This window comes from Tubulanus polymorphus, chromosome 12, assembly GCF_964204645.1.
Source record: "Tubulanus polymorphus chromosome 12, tnTubPoly1.2, whole genome shotgun sequence".
NCBI lineage: Eukaryota > Metazoa > Nemertea > Palaeonemertea > Tubulaniformes > Tubulanidae > Tubulanus > Tubulanus polymorphus.
The window spans coordinates 4713620-4734122 of record NC_134036.1 but is presented as its reverse complement, the minus strand read 5'-3'; the positions used below and the strand labels follow the sequence as shown (position 1 = coordinate 4734122).

Here is a 20503-nt window from a genome sequence, read left to right as displayed (position 1 = left end):
AAAAGTGTTCTTAAATCATTATGACTAGTCTTGAATTGGTTGTAAGATTACTTTTAAGTCTGACTTATATGTCACCATTTTGCATTTTAAACTTGTTGCAAAGTCAAAGTTAAAATATATATGTCCATGGCTCAAGCCAGCCAACGGTCGGAAGCTAAATCAGGCGGTTTGGTGATATTTTGATTCAAATGATGTTCATAAGTAAAAGAGTATATAAAGAATTTCTATTGGCAAAAAATGATTAATAAGTGTTTGTCAGGACAATTTGTTTCTAACCTTTTGTTTCCGTTTTCACTTTCGTTTCGGTTTTTCCGTTTACGCTCGATTCCGATTTCGTTTTGGTCGTTTCCACTTGGATGGCTTTGTCGTCGGATCCTACGAGAGACGATAGAGCAAGAATTCAATCATAATTTCATTCTTTTTTTTTCATTTTTTACAATAACCCACGGTAGAATTTTACCAGTCATTAAAGACAGTGTCTTATTTATTTCTTATTTTATTTCTTTTTCAACTCAGTATTTGACTCCGGCTTGGGGTATAAATTTACCAGTCTCTACTTTACCGCAGTAAGAGACAGAATCAACTGTATTTAAAAAAAAACTCTTACTCAGTATTTGACACCAACTCGGGGTACAATTTTACCAGTCTCAACTTAACCGCAGTTAGAGACGGAGTCTACTGTATTCCACAAAATCTTAACCATTATTTGACACCAACTCTGTACAGTATTGGTAGTAATACTGTACTGCGTTTCGCGTATTCCTAAATTTCTAGGCATCGGAAGTTATGCACATTATTAAGTAGCTAAAAGATAGACTGTACATGCTGTTTTTACCTGTTGGAAGCTGCTGTAATTCATGTTCGGCAGAGTGCACCTGCAAATACAAGACAGAAACATCGAGTTTAATGCTGTCTGTCCTTTCTAAAAATCGTTGTTGGCAATTCGAGAGATTGGAAGTTCTCCACTTCTAATTGAAAATTTCTGATTGAAAAAGAAATTACGAACGAACATCAAACATTAGACATTTTATCGGCACACTATCAGAAACTGATCGGCCATGCTATATCACCCGAGACATTTTTAATTGAAAAAGAACCGCAAACACCTGAAATTAGATTTCTGATCAGCAAACTTTCGAAATCTGATCGTCGTCACTTCGCACTAGAACATTTCATTCGTTAAAGCGACTCTCTCATCATGGGGTAGGTCTACACAAGAAATGTCTACGGACATGATTTCATCAAATTGTTGTGGGGTATGTTTTAAAGATACGGTATTTAGACAGCGATTTCTGTTCCACCCGATCGAGAAAGCCCATTCAATAATTCGATTAGATTTTCTGGACAACGAACTGCGCCCATCCTTAGACTTTTTGAAATAAACAATCTTTAATTGCCATTTTCTGGTCGAATTTTGTTCAATCTCAGCGCCGGTAACGGTTAACGAATCCAATTACCTACCGCTCGTGCTCGCGCGCGCGCGGAGAGATGATGAATGCCTACTGTCGGATGTCCAATGACGGAACTCTCATGTCGTATATCTCGCGTCTTGTATCTAATAACGGTTATTTTCGTAGTCGATAAATCGAAACCGTGTCGGACTCGATTAGGTCGTAAATCACGCGCAGATATTTTCTGCGTGTAGACCGCACACGTTCAACCGGAGTTTAATTGGTTATCTTTTTTTTTTGTTTTGTCAAAACGTTGTCAATTTGCGTCGCTACCTTCTCGTCTAATACGTAACGTCTGGTCCTATTTAATAGATCGCGCTTTTAAGAATTAACCCGCAAGGGATTAGTGTTTATAGTAACGGCTAATTCCGGCGACCTTAGAAAATAAATCTGGCATATAAGCTCCACCATTTTTTAAAAACATTTTTGAAGTTTCGTTTTGCCCTTCGTTTAAACCAGTTTTTCGTTTAAGCGCCGCTAAAATTGTTTCATCTTTAAATAGGTATTGGGTTTAGGGTACGAGCATCAGTTTAAGGTTATGCGTTAAGGTGGTGCTGAAACGCGTAGGCACGTATCTGAAGGTTGACTTATGGAATTCAGATGATCTATTTTCAGGACATTTTCTTCTGAAGGCAAAAAAGATTTCACGAAATAAGAAAATCCAAAGCAAGGTAGAAGGTAAGTCGAGATTTACAATATTAATTTCAGCCCGCTTGCCCGATCGAGCTGTTACTGGTATCGGTATCGTTACTAAAACCTTCTAAAACTGCGGACCTTACTCTTTACGCGCAGATATTATTCTTGTTGCTTTTATGACTCTTTAAAAATTCGACCTCTCGACTCTTTCCATTTAGTATACGAATCTTTCTAGTTCTGACGAGTTATCTATTCGACCTCCGCTAGTAAAAAGACTCTCTGTTCGGACAATTTGTACGCGATGTCCTTCTAGGATGTTTGGGCGCGAACGTCGGTAGAGTCGAGCGAACTCGTCGGGGAGTACTACTCGCTATTGGAAAACTGATGAAATATTCGCGTTACCTATTCCACCTCCCTTAGTGGTCATTTACTATCGCGCGGCTTTTACCGAACGCAAATCTTCTCGATCTACGTGGTCGACATATCCGCGGCATTAAACGTATGGGATACTTCATTGGGATTAACCTTTTATGGCGTCGTTGTCGTCGATGTCGTTGATGTAGTTCGGCTATAATAAGGCTGAAAGACAATGATACTTTGTTTCTCAAAAATAAGTCGGGTGTCAGGAGGGTAAACTGACTTGAAATTTGGAAACAGTTATTTTCTATAGCCATAGGGTCTGTTATTGTTAGCTTGATCAGGATTTTAGATAGAATTATTTACGGGCTAGGATGGTGGCCGGCTCGGTCAACTTTTCAGCTCAGTCGAAATGCGAGAGAAAGTTATAGATATTTTCTCAGCCTAAATAGGGTTGTTTACGCTGTGACACAAATGAACTCTTACGGCGAATACGGTTGAAACAGTTCGCCCGGAGCCAGCATCATCGCCGAGTCGAGTGTCGTTTATATCCGCTGAACTCGAGAACGCCGGAACGAGCCTACCGCGTTCGTTCGTCGACAAAATCCTCTCGAGCACGCGCGTAGGCGGTGCGCGTGGGAGTCGATCGCCGCGGCGGGCTGCGCGCGATATTTGCTCATTCTCGTTAAAAGCGCCGTCGACGAATAAAGAACGAGAATACCTGAAATAATCGATGCGATCCGATCCGAGCGGACGGAAAGAATGGGTTCAATTTACGAAATTGCTGACCGAACTCGGAGTTCCGATTCGGAACGATCCCACACGATCACGCGACACCGTCTGCTAAGGTTTCGCGTGAATATTTCCGAGAAAGTCATCCGGATATTTCCGAGGAAATGACAAAACCATCTTTCGGATTTTTTTAATCCGATGTTAGCGAATGTAATCTAATTATATCCCCTCACGTACCGATTAGGCGCACGGCCGCTCCCGTTGCAGCCTCGGGTCGCGCGGCTGACGAGTCGTTTCGAAATGTCAACCGTGAATTCGATCTAAAGCGTGATTTGATTTCTCCGCACCTAAGCTCCGGGTTGAATTAATTTCGGTGTTAATTAATTTTCACAAGCTTCGAGGCAAATCTGGTTTTTACCGGGTAACATACGTAACGTGTTTATTAACTATTTTGGAAACTGCCTGCTCGAAATAACTCCCGTTAGACATTTCGGTTAAACAGAAAATCCGTTGAAGCGACAAAAAGAAAAACCTCATCATATTGTAAATATTTCTCATTCTCGATAACTTCAACGATTCAGTAAAATTATGATTAGTTACTAATGACGACCTTCTCATTCTCGATGATTTCAACGATTCAGTAAAATTATGATTAGTTACTAATGACGACCTTCCATTTTCAATAACTTCAAGGATTCAGTAAAATTATGATTAGTTACTAATGACGACCTTCTCATTCTCGATGATTTCAACGATTCAGTAAGATTATGATTAGTTACTAATGACGACCTTCCATTTTGAATAACTTCAAGGATTCAGTAAAACTATGATTAGTTACTAATGACGACCTTCTCATTCTCGATAACTTCAACGATTCAGTTAAATCATTATTAGTTATAATGACAACCTTCATAGTGAAATTATGTTTAGTAACTAATGACGACCTTTTCCTTTTTCATGGCTTCAACGATTCAGTAAAATTACGATGAGTTAAAAATGACGACCTTCTCATTCTCAATAAATTAATGATATCAACGATTCAGCATGATCATGACTAGTTACAAGTGACGACCAAATTATTCTCAATCACTTCAACGATTCAGTATCGACGACGAAGCTATGTCTGGATGGTGGGATTCCTCGGAGGACACGCGCGCGCACCTCTACCTGTCGATCATCGATATCATTCGGCATTCGTCCCGTTGGTTTATTAATGCGGACACCCTTTTCATCGGGGGACAAAGCGACGGGTGATGAATTTTTGCTCGACGACTGTCGACGCTCCTCGTCATAAACGGCCGTCACGTCGCCTGACGCGGCTGTCGTTAGCTTCGAATAAATATTCATAGTTACTCCGCGACGTCGGATTTCGACCGCGGGTTACTGATCCGATAAGCGCGCACGGTGAAGCCTTGGAGACTTCGTATTAGATAGTAATTCGTTAGTTGGCGCCTGCGGGGTACACGACGCCCACTCGGTCTTGATTTTTTAACGGGAGCGCTGGTGAAGGGCAGTTCTACCCCAGAATACGTAATCAAAGTTCTTCGTATTCCGATGAAGCCCCGGTCTTAGTGCATTTACTGTTTTTCTTACCCCATACGGATTTTGAAAATGGCTCATAGATAATAAGCCGTTTAACAGTTTCCAGGCGCCATTTTTGGGTAACCGCTGGGTTCACATCGTTGAATTTTTTGTCCCTTTTTTTTGCCCGTTTATTTTTTTTTTATTTCGCTCATATCTCTGGATTGGATTAAGATAGAAACGAAGTAAAAACATCCAGGAACTCAGCCGATGATAACCATGTTTATGATATCACTCATTTATAAAGTTAATGCAATAAATCGCGCTGGTGAATTTATAAACATCGATTTCGAGATTGAGTCGAAACGTCAGAGCATCTTTTTTGCATCTTATCGTGGGTTTATCAACTTATGTTTTCTATCGTTTTCGAAAGATGTGTTCTCTGATCCTCAATTCAATCTGTTAGGTAAATAGAAATTTGGCTAAGGTCAGCTTACTAAGTAATAACAAAAATAAGTAAAACGGACGTGTTTTTGGTAATACGCTAAGTAATACAGTTCGTTTTGTATATACATACTCACTACATTTTCGGATTAGTAATGACTGCTTGAAAGTCTCGCGAGAAGCCCGCGCTGAGCGATCCGCCGCATGCGTGAGTAATGGTCATTTCATCGGCAGCGATTTTGATGAATCGCTCAATCCCTAGTAAACATCTAGACTCGGCTCGTGTTACTGCCGGGGGTCCTGGTATACTGGAGCTCTCAGAAGATAATAATACGAAAATGTCAAAGTTTCCCGCGAGCTCGCATTGCAGTGGGTTATATATATAGTGGCTTTTATCATCTAATGGTGACCTTTTCTCGTTCTCGATAACTTCAACCATTGAGTAAAACTATGATTTGTTACTAATGACGACCTTCTCGTTGTCAATGACTTCGACGATTCAGTAAAATTATGATTAGTTACTAATGACGACCCTCAACGAATCAGTAAAATTATGATTAGTTACTAATGACGACCTTCTCGTTCTCAATGACTTCAACGATTCGGTAAAAATTATGATTAGTTACTAATGACGACCCTCCCATTCTTAAAAACTTCAACGAATCAGTGAAATTATGATTAGTTACTAATGACGACCTTCTCGTTCTCGATAACTTCAACGATTCAGTAAAATTATGATAAATGCCTAATGACGACCTTCTCATTCTCAATAATTTCGACGATATTCAGTAAAATCGTGACTAGCTCTGAACGACAACTAGTTTGTTCCGATATTACGCGCTGCCTTCATGTTCGACAAAGCCTTGTTACTCGACGAATGTTGTAATTCAAGCGCTTTATCGCGTCGCTTTCTAAAAAGACGTTTGATGAATCGAATTATTCTTCTGATGTAAAGAGCAAGCCGTTGCGCGCAGAAAGACTTTTTCCATTCTTTCAACTGCCGCTCGCTCTTTGTTTTTGAGATCGCCGTCGCTTTCAAACACTCCCCCGCACGAGTTATTACACGTTTTTTGTTTGTTTTTCGAAATAACACGTAATGTTCCAGACGCACCGCTGCTTCGGAAATCAGATTATTCAAAACAAGTAAGGAAACTAACTCGAAACTTTGTAAATGCCTTGAAAAACAAAAGATTAACTGTTTGGTATTGTCGACAATAAATGATATGATATAAATTACATAATATATATATCGACCAAAGATTTTCAAAACCATCAGAAACATTCTATGTATCGCTTGGGGAAGCATATTAGACTGTCCTAGAAACGGATATTTTTTGAAAAAAATTTTTTTGGGGAAAATTTGCTCCACAAAATCTAGCGATTTGAAATTAAACGAATTGGCATGATGCATAATTAGCATAACTAGCATGGATCAATATACTTTGGATATCGTTTGGATTTTTAATACAACAATTAGTGAACTAAATTAACTGGCAACCAGTCTAGCCCGATAGATTGATGGCGTAATGCACCTCCTTTCAAAAAATGTCCTTACTAAAATCAATCAAAAATAAAATAAGAGTTTATGAAATATGTACTTAATAACAAAATAAAAGCCGAAATTCACAATCGTATTTGTTGATTTGAAACGCCATTATTGATGATGTAGTGCACGACTACCACAGCCCCCTGAATAATGCATGGTAGGTGTGTGTCTGTGTGGTACGTATATGAACATTATTGTAACGGAATTTTTCCGGCATCAAAAAGTAAGCACAAGCTGGGAAAGACTTTCGAATTCATATTAAAGAAAATCAATCTTCTGCTTAACGCCTAATCTCCACGCCAGCGTTTTAACAATTCACGATATTCTAGACTTCACCTGGAATGAGATATCAAATCGCCGTACACTTTTAAAAGCGATCGTTTCGGTTTTTTGTTCGCGTTCGGTATTCATTTGGCCCGAGAGACATTTTTCATGGATTATCGACACCAGACGTTTGACATTTTGTCGTCAGCTGATCATCAAAAAAAGAAAGGTCGCCAGAGCTTCACTAAATGTGTCAAAACTTCGCCTTGATCGAAAACGAGCAACAAACTCCAGACATTAGACCTTTCAAAAAGTGATCATCCACACTTCACGTGTGTTCAGTACTTCAGACATTTCTAATCGAAAGCTAGCTAAAAACATTAGACATTAGGCATTTTCTCAACAAACTTTATAAAACTAACCATCCACACTTCACGTGTGTTAGGCTTGACCTTAGACATTTTGAATTGGAAATGAACTACAAACACCAGACTTAGGACTTTTTATCAGCGCATTTTCAAAAACTGATCATCCACGCTTCACATGAGTTGGGAACTTCATCCGAGGTATGTCTCAGTAAAAATCAACTCCTAACACTAGTCGGGATAATCAACAAAAATATTATTAAAATCGATGAATTTAGAAACCAGGGTATTACAAGTCAGGGTGTCAAGAGGATTATGAATCAGCTGGCCATAGAAATGACCAAGCCACCCACAAAAGGAATTATATTTACAGTTTAGCCTGAATTATATTTACAGTCTAGCCTATACACACTACAGAGGATTTGCCGGAAAATTACATTTCAAAATTTTTTTGAAGAAAAGACATATCTATTTCTAGTCTTGACGCCGTACCAGCAGTCGTAGCAGCGAAATATCGAATATCTGATCGACTGACTCCTTTTCGACATCCGTAGCCGAGCTGTAATCCGTTTAATACATTCGAGCGTACCGCGGTATCGAGTGTAAATAACGCGGTTAATTATCGAACGGCGGATGCGAGAGAGCAGGCCGATCTGTTCGGCAGCGATCGAGCGAGCGAGCGGCGTGTGTCACTTTTCGTATAAACATTTGCGCCGTCAACTCAAACACACACACACACACGACGCGGCATCGATATTCAAAATGTCGCCGTTGTTCAACGCGCGGTCGCGGTCGCCGTGTTTATCTAGATGAAAATAGTGTGATGCAGTCTTTATTCTAGACTGAAGCGTTGCCAAATCGTCTATCTTCCGGCGAAACCTTTAAATCCGGGCCGAGATCCGCCTTGCGACGCGTTAGGCCGTCAGGGCCGATGAATGCCAGCGACGCGGCGCGCGTACACGTCTCTCACGACTGACCTACGCTGAACTAGCATCAGGACGCATTCAGACGTGGTCGCCAAGTCGAATGTATAAGTCATTACGTAGCTCGAAGAATCGTTCGGACTCTTTCTACTACTGCGGGGTTTGATATCGACTTTACAACTCGCAAAGATGCTTCGTAATTGTTTAGTTAGCCTCCTCGATCAACTAATATATAGTAATATAAGTTTATTTCTTTACTAAAGATATACGATACAGAAATACAGTCATCACTATTAACACGTTCCCAAATGTTTTGATACTTTCTCAATTCGTATCAAAAATGTTACCAATTTTTGGTCTTTAACTCATGAAAAATTGATAATTTACGGCAAAAAATCTTACAAACGTGTCGTCTCTAACCACAAAACAGTTTATTTACGGACCAGTTTATGAAGTAAGTGTGGCCTATTGTAGCGCCATATCCACCTGTGATCTGGACTTTCAATATTAAGATTACGTAAGCTACTCCTGAATGATACGCGTCAAAAGAAAAGTTACAGAAAGTACTTCTACACTGTGAAGCGTAGTAAAGAAAAAGTACAAAAAAGGGGACCCCAAAGGGGGTATACTTTTAATGAAAAAAAACCTAATGCCCTGGCGGAATGATAAATTGACTTAAGACGTTACCGAATACTAAGAAGCTTCAAGTTTCATCGAATCATCGAAATTTGAATAACGTTGCATTTTCCCCTGTGCGCCTAACGCGTTTTGAGCGTGCGGGTTTTGATATTATTCGTACGCGAAAAGAAAAAAAACTCCCGGCGATTGTGTCGTTTAGAAGTCGAGGAAACTCGTTTAAAACGACCCGATCACTCATTCGTGTTTTCTTAATTTGAGCTTCACGCATTTTTATGTGCCCCCGTTGTTTACGAGTTCGATTTGCATATTGTTCAATCGACCTGAGTTCCGAAGATAATTCGTCACTACGAATACGCTATAATAGACATCTCGGTTTCCGAAGACAAGCGACTAGCTGGTTATTATAACTCAGTTGAAAAAGATGAACCCACAGTAATCGAGAACAACCTACAAAAATTATTATATCCCTGCAATGTAGAGGTCTTGCACATGATGTCGCAATTTGTTTGTATAGAGTCTGTCATTTTAATCATGTTTGCTAATAATAATAATAATAAAAATAATAATAATAATAATAATAATAATAATAATAAAAATAATAATAATAATAATAATAATAATAATAATAATAATAATAATAATAATAATAATAATAATAATAATAATAATAATAATAATAATAATAATAATAATAATAATAATAATAATAATAATAATAATAATAATAATAATAATAATAATAATAATAATAATAATAATAATAATAATAATAATAATAATAATAATAATAATAATAATAATAATAATAATAATAATAATAATAATAATAATAATAATGATAATAATAATAATAATAATAATAATAATAATTGACATTTTTATAGTGCAGGTATCCAAACTAGAGTCTGTTCAAATGCGCTCCAAACGTGGTATTATTACCCCCAGCCTATAACTCGATTTGCCAACCCGATCTGGCGAAGCCACGCCGAAACTGAACGTGGCTGCAATATCTTAATACGACTTTCACTGCGACAGACAGGCACCCCAGTAAATCCAGGAACGGTCCAGTGGGGCGCGCAGGTCAACTCGCCAATCGATCGAGTGTTTAAATCGAATTTTGTCGAAAAAAGGACATTCCGAAGTCGTATCGATGATAATAGTCGAAATAAGTTTTTTTAATTTTCAAAGAGTGTTTTCGAATGTGGCAATAAAGCCATCTGAAAGCGTCAATCTTTCGAAATATCACTTGAGAATCAGACCCCTCTCCCCGCTCAACGCCTTGCTTCACAAAGAACCTGAGTGTCTGATGTACCACTCGGTGGTTGGTTACACTAGGATCATAGAACAACGTAGAGACAGCCATACTACAGGACAAGGTGAACACCTTACAACATCCCGGACAACATCCCCGACCAAAATGGCCGATCGTCATTTCCCGTGATGACAACATTGCAGTGCGACCTACCTGATTCTTGTCGTCTTCGCTATGCGGTTTCTTGTCTGAAAATACACGAACAGAATATAAGTTGCATTAAAATATTCTGAATACGTTTTCCGCATGAAAACTAACTCGTTTTATTACTATCATCGAAATTCGTCACTTTTTTATCGTCGTCGGTGCATAGCTTGTACCGGTGTGTGGCTCTACTCCAAGGGTAGCTAGAGAGTTAATTTCGAAATCATTTAAATCGTGTAGACTTCATTAGATAATGGATTAGCATGTGCAGTGATCCATCCTAATGTGTCAGTCAGTTATTTCGACGTTATTGCCACGGGCGCTGTTTTATATCTGAAAGCATCTAAGCACACCATACATAATCTTGCGCGAGCACTTTGGATTTACGTGTAAGATATGCACCGCGCAAGAGTCACTTAAGTTCCCGGGGTCAGTTGCATAGTCTTGGCTACGGTTTAAGTCGTGGGCTCGGTTGCGTAGCCTAAGCCAAAAAGGATAGTCTTAAATCTTAAGTCCGGTCTTACGTTGTTAGATCGATTACATAACTAAGTTTGTCTTGAATTGGTCATAAATACAAGCCATGACTAAATGCAACTGACCTCAGTCTAAGGCCATCTTAGTTACGAAGACGATCTAACAATTTAAGACCAGTTTTGATATCCGATATCACTTTTGAACTTACGTCACGACTGATAACAGTAATAGTGGATAATTCATTCAGAAAAGGGGAAGAAAACAATCTCTGGGTCGTATATAGGCCGGCAAAACCCACCCGCTGCATTCGATGTGCTAGGCCCACGAGGCCCGCCGGATTAGCACCTGACATTGTTTATCATTCACGCTGTATATACACCATGCGATGGCTCCGTGGTGACCTTCGGCGGCGCTTGAATGTCGAAAGAACACGGTTTCGACGGCTAAAGGTCGCAGACGTTCTCATCGTTTATGCGCCGAGGTATCCACGCGGGAGCACCGGTGGCTGATTAGCGGTCATCAGGCGCCTACGCATCCAGGGCCGAAATGTCACCGGACGGCAGTGATCGACACACACAAACCTCACCCTTACGAGGTTCAACCGCTGGTCAGAATTTGAATCGGTCGTAGAACCTAAACTGCCCGATTTGCAACCCCAAATTGAGAAGTTAATTCTTAATTGGTCGTGGCAACTTAACCGCTTATAGATGATTACGCTTCATCAGTTACATTGCTTAAACACGAAACAGAATGCGCTGTATCTGTCGCATTATCAAACTGTTTCATCGTCCATTTAACTGATTGAATATAAGTAATTTCATTTCAAGTGATTATTGGGTTTATAACAAGCGTTCCGACGTTAGAAGTCATTGTTAGTATAGAACTACAAGTATATCGATGTTGATATCGAAATATTCTTGTTAAATTGGTTCGTGAATCGAATCGAGCGATAGATTGACATTTGTAAACGTTTATTCCCGCGTTAGTAAATATTTATCATACGCTCGCGAATATCGTGACGAAATAGCCGATTTTCCCGTGACGCACCCTCGGTCGGGTTACCGGGAAATGCTACATCTCACAAGCATCTAGGGACTGTCTGATGCGACGTTTATGTTCATTCACGTTAACTATAGTTGCTGATGAAAAACATACTCGGCAACCCGGATAGGATAGCGCAGCAGAATTAACGTGTGCATCTTTTATGGAAATGATAGTCCCTGAACAGGAGGCGAATGCCCGGGCTACTACTGAGTATTAGTCATAATGAATTGTAACTTACACGCCTAAGATTTCGAGTACATATTTTTGGCCACTATCAAAGTCTAAAACGGTATGAAAATATGTTGAAAGATTGTTGCTTATTCGACGATGACACATCATGAGATATGCTTGGATATATCGCTAGAACAATGGGTCCTTCTATAGAACATTCAGAGGTTCTTTAGCTCGCCACTCAGTGAGAACACCCTGAACGTTCTTTCAAAGAACCACTTATGCAAGGTTCTTCCCTTTGACTGCAGTGAACTGATGTAAATCTCAGTGTATTCTCACGAATAAAACCCACAGTTACTTTCGTAAAAACAGTTTATTGCCTTCCAGTTTCCAGGTTCAAACTAAACCTCATCATCAGACGAACAATTTAGAAAAATTTCCCAAAAAATTTTGTTCCTCTGATGATGAGGTTTAGTTTGAACCTCGAAACTGGAAGGTAATAAACTGTTACTATAGACCTTTCACGTAGAAAGTAAAAAGGAAATTGTAGCCGATTGAGGCTGATCGTCGATTTTGTCGACATCTTTTAAAAACGAAACGATCTAGTTTCCTAGAATCTCTTTGAAATCAGAAACCGCTTTACTTAAGATCGATTATTACGCAATCGAAATAAAAACATCGACGACGTATATATTTCCCCGGGGTTGTTTTTCGATGCGATCTAAATAGAACTGCACCGGGCGACCTTTGCCAGCGGCAGAGGGTATCGTTAACGACGCGATCGTTATCGGAGCGAAATTCGTGCGCAGCGCCGCGGGTTTTATTGGAAATAAAGTCGCTCGAGGAATCTTTACGACGAAGGACTAGGTAGGATTCTTTATAGATCAAATAGTGTCGTGGTTTCTCGGGACCGATGTTTCCGGTTAACATCTTTCTTTTATACCTTGATATAAATTGATGAACGTCTATCTATTTCATTTTGCAAAAAACCAAGGGCCCGGTTTTATTGACTGGTATTACCTTTAACCCGGGGTTTAACTAAATATATAATGAATTGAGTTAGCCCCGGGTAAAAGGTAATACCAATCTATAAAACCGGCCCGTGGAACCGAAATTTCACTAGTTTTAATATACTTCGATTTAAACAAAAACAAAAAAAAACCAATAATTAATTCACCCGCCGATCACGCAACTATGTCTGCACTTCGATTTCAGATTTCAAAATCCCGTTTTCGCTCCCGGCTGGTGTGGTTGGTTGTTATGGACACCAAATCAAAACAAATCAAGCTAAACCTATACCAATCAAACAAATAACAAAATAACAGAGTCAATCAAGATAAAAAAAACACCCCACACGCGCCGGGCTGAATGAGGGGATCTGTTTTTGAGTGTCTGGCGTTACCACCACAGTGCGGTAGTTGGGTACGCTCAGATCGAATTCGAGTGCCGTATAAGGCGGCGGCAGAACTTATATAACCATCTCCGGTAGGACCGGGGTGAATACGAATAAGGCGATATATACGTAATTTCCTCGGAAGTGTTTCCGACGTTCCGAATTTTTGCGATGACGTCAACGTTTCATCTCCGAAAAAAAAACGAGGAGACGAAACCGTATGGCGAGGTTTCGACGCCACGACGAGGCTGTACGACACACGTCGAGCGCGATCACACCTCGATTTCTTTTCCCATCGTCGACCGGAAATTATCCGCGGGATTGCGGTTTTGATTGAAAGGTAATCAAGGCGCGTCATCGACGAATCTATATACGTCACGCTTGTTACCGGATTGCGCGTGACCTTTCGTCGTCGAATGTGGAGACTGTTGCCGAGTGCGTCTTTGGTATTTCTTTCCGTCGTCGCAAATAAAGATAATAAGACACGAGAGAGAGAGAGAGAGCGCGCACGAGAGAGAGAGAGAGAGAGAGGAAATGTGACAACGGATGGAGATTCTATCAAAGGTTTTGGTTTTAAAAAAAACGTTATTACGATCGCTGGGCAAATGGCGATGGACGAGTTGGAAAAAACTCGGAGTGAAGAATTGAATTGAATTAAACCCACGCCAACATGGATCTGGGTCCAGGGTCAAGATTAATCCACACATCTGCGGGACTTGATGCAGAGTAAAATCAAATTCGAATAACTGTGGAACCGGACCCGAAGTCGAATCAAACCGACACAAAATTACCGTGGAACTTGCTCCGGAATAAAATCGAACCCACACAACTGCGGTTTAATACACTGGTATAATCTTTAACCCGGGGGTTAACTCAATGGAAAATAAATTCAGTTAGCCCCCGGGCTAAAAAGTTAATACCAGTCTATAAAACCAGGCGCTGTCGTCAAAGAAACCCTAGTTGACTGCTGAACGAGCTCCGTTTTGAAAAAAAAAATCAACACAACTGTTGAATTCAGAATCAAATTAAACTCACACAACTGTGGAACGGATGCAGGGTCAAATTGGACCCGCACAACTGTGGAAATGGATCCAGGGTCAAATTAAACCCGCACAACTGTGGAACTGGATATATTGTCAGATAAGACTCGCATTATACCATTTAACTGAGTTCACTGTTCAATAAAACCACGACGCAACTGTGGACCCGAATCTACAGTCGAAATAAAAAGCCACGTGACCGCGGATTCTGAGTAGAATCAGGACTATTTTCTAGTTTATTTATGCATGTATAAATAGGGCCTTCGAAGCTAATCGAGAAGGAGCGATAATAGCGATATGAGGCGATATACGACGTCGGAATTCTGATACTTTAGCCACAAGACGAATTGCTTTACGTCGAGTGTCGATTTATTATTTATGGTTTATTCGTCGTATCGCTGGTTAGCGCTATATTTACGACGACGAAAAATGAGTCGTCTCGTCCGGGATTATACGCGAGGTTTATGCTTTGGCATCGTTTCATCAGCGCGCGGTATAGAACACCGCACAATTAATCATATTGACGAAGTACGTTCTTTCCATTTGCGAAATGAGTTGTGTGTTAGTTTGATTTGACGGCGGATCCGGTTTCACAGTTGTGTAGATTTGATTTGATTCTGGATCCAAAAGGGACGGTTTTTGTGGATTAAATTTGGCACCATACCAGCTCAGCAGTTCTATAAATTTGTAATTTCAATAAATTAAGGTCTAAATTTGCGTTGGTTTAATTTGACAATGAAACCAGTTCAACAGATGTATGGGATTAATTTGACTAAGGTCCCAGTTCCGCAGTTGTATGGGTTTAATATTAAACTCTTGATTCAAGTCCAAAGTGGCGTTGACACAAATTATACTCTGAACTCAGCTCCGAAATTGTATGGTTTTCATAAGACTTCGAATCCAGTTCCGCAGTTTTGTATAGGTTTAATCTGAGACTAGTCCCAGATCAACAGTTGTGTTGGTTTAACCCAGGACCCGATTCGACAGTTCTGCGCGTATCATTTCCTTCCGAACCCAGTTCCATGGTTGTGCGTAGGCTTTTCCAATCGCTCCGAATCTACAGTTATGGGGGTTCCATTTTGTATGCGAGGCCCTCGAGGAAAAGTACTATGCGATGCTGAAGTGCCCACATTGTATACTGACGTATATTGATAATCCGTAGAGAGCTAGTTTGTCGCCAATTAATGGTTTGAACAGTGTTTAATTCCCAGGGAAGTGGCTGTTATCTGAAGGTGTCAGGTTAACTGACAAGAGTTTGACTGGTTTTCTTGGAAATGCCACTACTGAGGCCCAATTAACATATCGGGTTATAGAGGTGTGAACGGATGGTTTAACTACTAAAGCACGTCGTTTGTGATGTTATTTACTAACCAAGGTTTTTCTAAGTTTGATGACTTCGAATACTTATGAAAAATGATAATATACGAAAAAAGTGCACGAAGACCCTTCTCAAAGCTCGGAAGAGCAGCGAGTAGAACAGACATAATAAGTTCTCGGTGAACCCCTCTCCCCTCACAGCTGTAGCGGGAGAGCGGCGAGTAGAACAGATGCAATATAGGTTCTCGGTGAACCCCCTCTACTCATAGCTGTAGCGGGAGAGCGGCGAGTAGAACAAATTATCAAGACGAGTCGGTAAATCTCAGCCACAGGAGACGACAATCATAACAAATCATCTCGAAAACATGCCTGAAGTTCTATAATAACCGCGTCGCGCGCGCGACACTTTATTTCTAGCATCACTAACGACAACCGCACCCGGCGATCTATAAATCACGTTTATTGCCATTTAATTTCTCGATTCGTCGATTTTCGTTCTATTTGACTCCAACGACCGAGAAGATGACGGCGAGTTATTTTTAGACGTGATTGAAATTCTACTGTATTTCATGATGTGCGTTGAGGGGGGGGGGTGACTTATGATTAGTTCCTTACGACGACCTTGTTATTCTCAATAATTCCAAAGATTCAGTAAACTTATGATTAGTTACTAATGATTATCTTCTCATTCTCAATAACTTCAACGATTCAGTAAAATTATGTTTATTTACTAATAACGACCTTCTCATTCTCAATAACTTCAAAGATTCAGTAAACTTATGATTAGTTACTAATGACGACCTTCACATTCTCAATAATTACAACAATTCAGTTAAATTAAGATTAGTTGCTTTTGATAACTCTATCATTGTCAACCATCGCAGCTAATCAGTAAAATTATGATTAGTCCTATAAAAAACCAAGTCTATTTTGAAGGCAATGCTTCCAATTTTAGTCCCCGGTTGTAAACCTTTCGGCTATATACATTCCCAGTTCGGAGTCGTGTTACGACCATTCGACGAATGGATAATGCGCCGATTCGGGCAAGGTCGCTAGTGCGAGCCATAAATAGAACCGCGTCAAAGCTTAACAACAGCCCGCTGCCGCTACTGGTGCTGGCGTTGTGACGTCATTGCGGGGGCGGCTTCGAGCTGCTAAGCGGCGTATTTATGTAATGTTGTCGAACGCGCAAAGCGACGACGATTAATCATCGTGCACAGGAACACTTCAGATCCGGCTGATATTATAACGCAGTGCGCGAACACGGCCGCCATTAACGAGCAACACTGCCTCGTTATTTACCGTATTTGGCGCAATATTCATATACGCTTTATCACGAAGCGGTTTCATCGTGTTGATTTCGCAAAATAACGTTAAAATAATGTTTATATACATTGATACCTAGTATGCCGTATCTCTTCACGAGTCGATGTGCACTACGTCATCGAGTTTTGCGTTTCAAAATAGCGTTTACAATCGTTTTTTTTTGTGAGCAAATATATTTCATAACTCTGATAATATTTCTGATAAACATCTTTGAGAGGCTGTGTACTACGTCATCAAGATAGCAGTGATAGACCGGTTGCCGCACGAATTCGATTCAATTAGATTCAAATCAACGTTACTTCATTGATCGTTGATAATGGACTCTTCATATTAAATTATCTATTGTCGTCAATATCAAGCAATGCATATTCGTTATTTTATAGGCGTCAATTAACTTTAGGTTAGTTATATTGTTGATTTTATCATACTTTTTCCATCCTTTTTCGGTCATAAGTTATAGGTTTCACTAACTTCTAATAATAGAAAGCAATCTATGGTAATGTCAAGTAATATGAAGTTACCAGTTCGAAGCAACCGAAAAGGAAGACGGCTCGAACGCAATAAGGCTCCAACCGCCGGGGCGTTCCTGACGTCATCGATTGCGTCGTCGTCGTCGCCGTCGTCGTCGTCGACGATGCGACGCTGGTATGATGATTTAATGAATGTTTGTTTTGCGATGGGCGAAAGGCCGAGCGCCGAGCGACATCGTTACGGGACGTTCACGAAATATAAATAACCACACGATATTAGCTGCGAGATCTCTGTCTAAATGTCATTCCGCGTAATTGAACGCGCGCGGATAATAGGGAAGTCTTTTAATTGAAGTATATAATAATGTCATCGTCGATCCGATCGTATTTCGCGGCGGTTTATTTTCGACGCATAAAAAAGGAACGTTTATTCCCTTGACGTCTGTCGCGTCTGTTTTGCGTTGATTCAAATCTAACCAACGCGGATTATACACATGTAATGGTAGGTAAATAAGACCCAGTTCCACAGTCGTTTGAATTGAATTTGGCCCCAGATCCAGTTCCACAGTTTTGTCGGTTTCTTTTCATTCCGGATCGAATTCCACAAACGAGTGGGTTCGATGTCATTGTGAAACCAGTTCAACAGTTTTGTGTGGGTTTATGCCGACACGGAACCCAGTTCCGAAGTTGTGTGGTTATTTTTCGATTCTGGAACGTACCCAGTTCCACAGTTGAGTGAATTTAATTTGATCGTGTGGATTTATCTCGACTCAGGACCCAGTTCCACAGTCATGTGGATTTAATTTGACTTCGAATCCAGTTCCACTGTGCAAGGGTTCAATTTGTCTCAGGATCGAATTCCAAAGATGTCGGGTTTAGTTTCATTTTGAACCCAGTTCCACAGTGTTGTATAGGTTAAATATGACTCTGGATCCAGTTCCACAGTTGTGTGGGTTTATTTTGACTCTTGGACTTAGAGACCAGTGGCACACATCCGGCGCAACGCCGTTTCGGCCGCCATTTCGTGTGTATGTTTTGTCACGATCCCGTAGTAAAAATTATGACGCATATTACTTTCTCGAAAAGCCGTAGCCGTCGTCGTGCAATCACGAATATAAACATCGACGCGAGGTATTCTCGAGGGAGACGTTAAGAAAATGCATCAATGTCGGCTGATTGAAGCGGGGGCGGTTGAAATCGACGAGCGCAATCGGCGTCTTTATGAGACGAAATCTGAGACGAAATGAAAGCGCGGAGACTGATGATGACCGCTTTTTACGGCGCTAGGCCGATCTATGAAAATGGAGACATTTCATACAGAAAATGGAATCACTGAATTTTAATTCCATATTCACTCTAACAAGAATGTGCTTGATTTTGGACCCTCCCTATACATTTCTTATACCGAGATGAGATTATTGCCAATTATTAGCCAAACAGGGCCACGGGAAGCACGTTCTTTGAGTTCTTTGAGTTCCGGAACTGGGGTGAAAGGTTTTCAAATCTTTTTTCGCGCAACTCCAAATCTCCTCCATGTAGGGATTTGGATGTTATAGTATATGATTGTTTATGAAAACTTACTTAGTAATTATGTTCCTTAAAATACACCTTATGATCTTAGGATAGGGATTAACCCTGTTATTTATTTGATATATAGATTTCGTCCGATTTGTTTGACATGGCGTCCCTTCACAAACCCACCACACCAGCCGAAATTGATACAGGGGGTTTGAATTTGAAATTGCGAATCGAAATACAGATATAGTTGTGTGATCTGTGGTCGAATTTACTGATTTTTTTTGTTTTACGATCGGTCATCTTAAACAAAGAACGTTCCAAATTAACCATGAACGCAACGATACGATAATCTCGGGCGGTGGGTGGCTCCGGTGGTCCCGATAGCCCTGGCTTACTTTCATCATCAAATAGCTTTCGATAAGATGTAGATCGAATTGCGGGCGTTGGTTTTCGTTGCGAAGGCTACTGATATATCATTACTATATAAATAGTCCGTAGGCCGCGGAAACGTCGGCAAAACATGATGAAAAACGATATTGCTTTCGGATTTTGATATAATGTCATCTGCCGTGATGAACGGACCTCTGATTAGATTCTATTTTTTCGCGTCGTGCGTGGGTGCCGTCTGTCCCTAGCTGGTGATCTAATGGTGTTTCATTTGCGTTGTCATTTTTAATGCGTTATGCAACGATGGAGTATTCGCATGTAATTCGAAAAGTTCGCCAATTTCAAAGCGAGCGATGGTAATGAAAATAAAAACCTAAGATCGCTTCTATCATAGATACATTATGGATATTAGAAATATTTACTATCAGTCAAGACGGCTGAGCCATTGTGGAATATACCAAAATAGCACCTTTGAATATCTCGAACGTCTTTATAGGAAAGCTTTCAGCGCCTTCGGACTTTCATCTCAATATAGCTGCAAATTCTACCGATACGAGCAAAACCAATTGATTCTGAAGCGTATGTACCCATTACCCTTTAAGAGTATACATGTAATATTGATAATTGATTATATCAATTCACGAATTAGATAAAATAGGGAGTATGAGTAAAACATTGCAAAATAAGAGGTCTACTCTCACGACGGTAGACGTAATAGTAACTTTCGGCTACCTTGACCTTTTTAATTATGCGTGGAGCGCCATCTGTCGCGCACTGGTAACCGGTCGCGTGAATTTTCTTTTATCACATCAAATTCAAAAACAATTAGATTTTCAATTTCTTTTTACATGAAATGAATTCTTATTTTCATAACATAATACCATTATGTATAATTTAAATTATAAATTGTGAAATACTTTCACGATTGATTATTTCCTCGCGGTCACACGATAGTTTGAGGAGCAAAATGGCGGACGGCAGTTTTCGCTGATGACGGGTCACGTTTTCGATTCATATATAATCACAACT

At 40.1% G+C, this 20503-nt stretch overlaps 1 protein-coding gene across 1 annotated transcript in view; it reads right to left on the bottom strand.

The window, feature by feature from the left end:
• LOC141913998 (uncharacterized) overlaps positions 1–20503 on the bottom strand; it is a 69503-nt gene that overhangs the window by 8298 nt on the left and 40702 nt on the right. Inside the window, exons 2-4 of the mRNA XM_074805241.1 lie at positions 10344–10378; positions 836–875; positions 277–375 (exon numbers count right to left, since the gene is read on the bottom strand). Coding sequence (XP_074661342.1) covers positions 277–375; positions 836–875; positions 10344–10378 — 174 coding nt within the window. The remainder of the gene's footprint in view (positions 1–276; positions 376–835; positions 876–10343; positions 10379–20503) is intronic.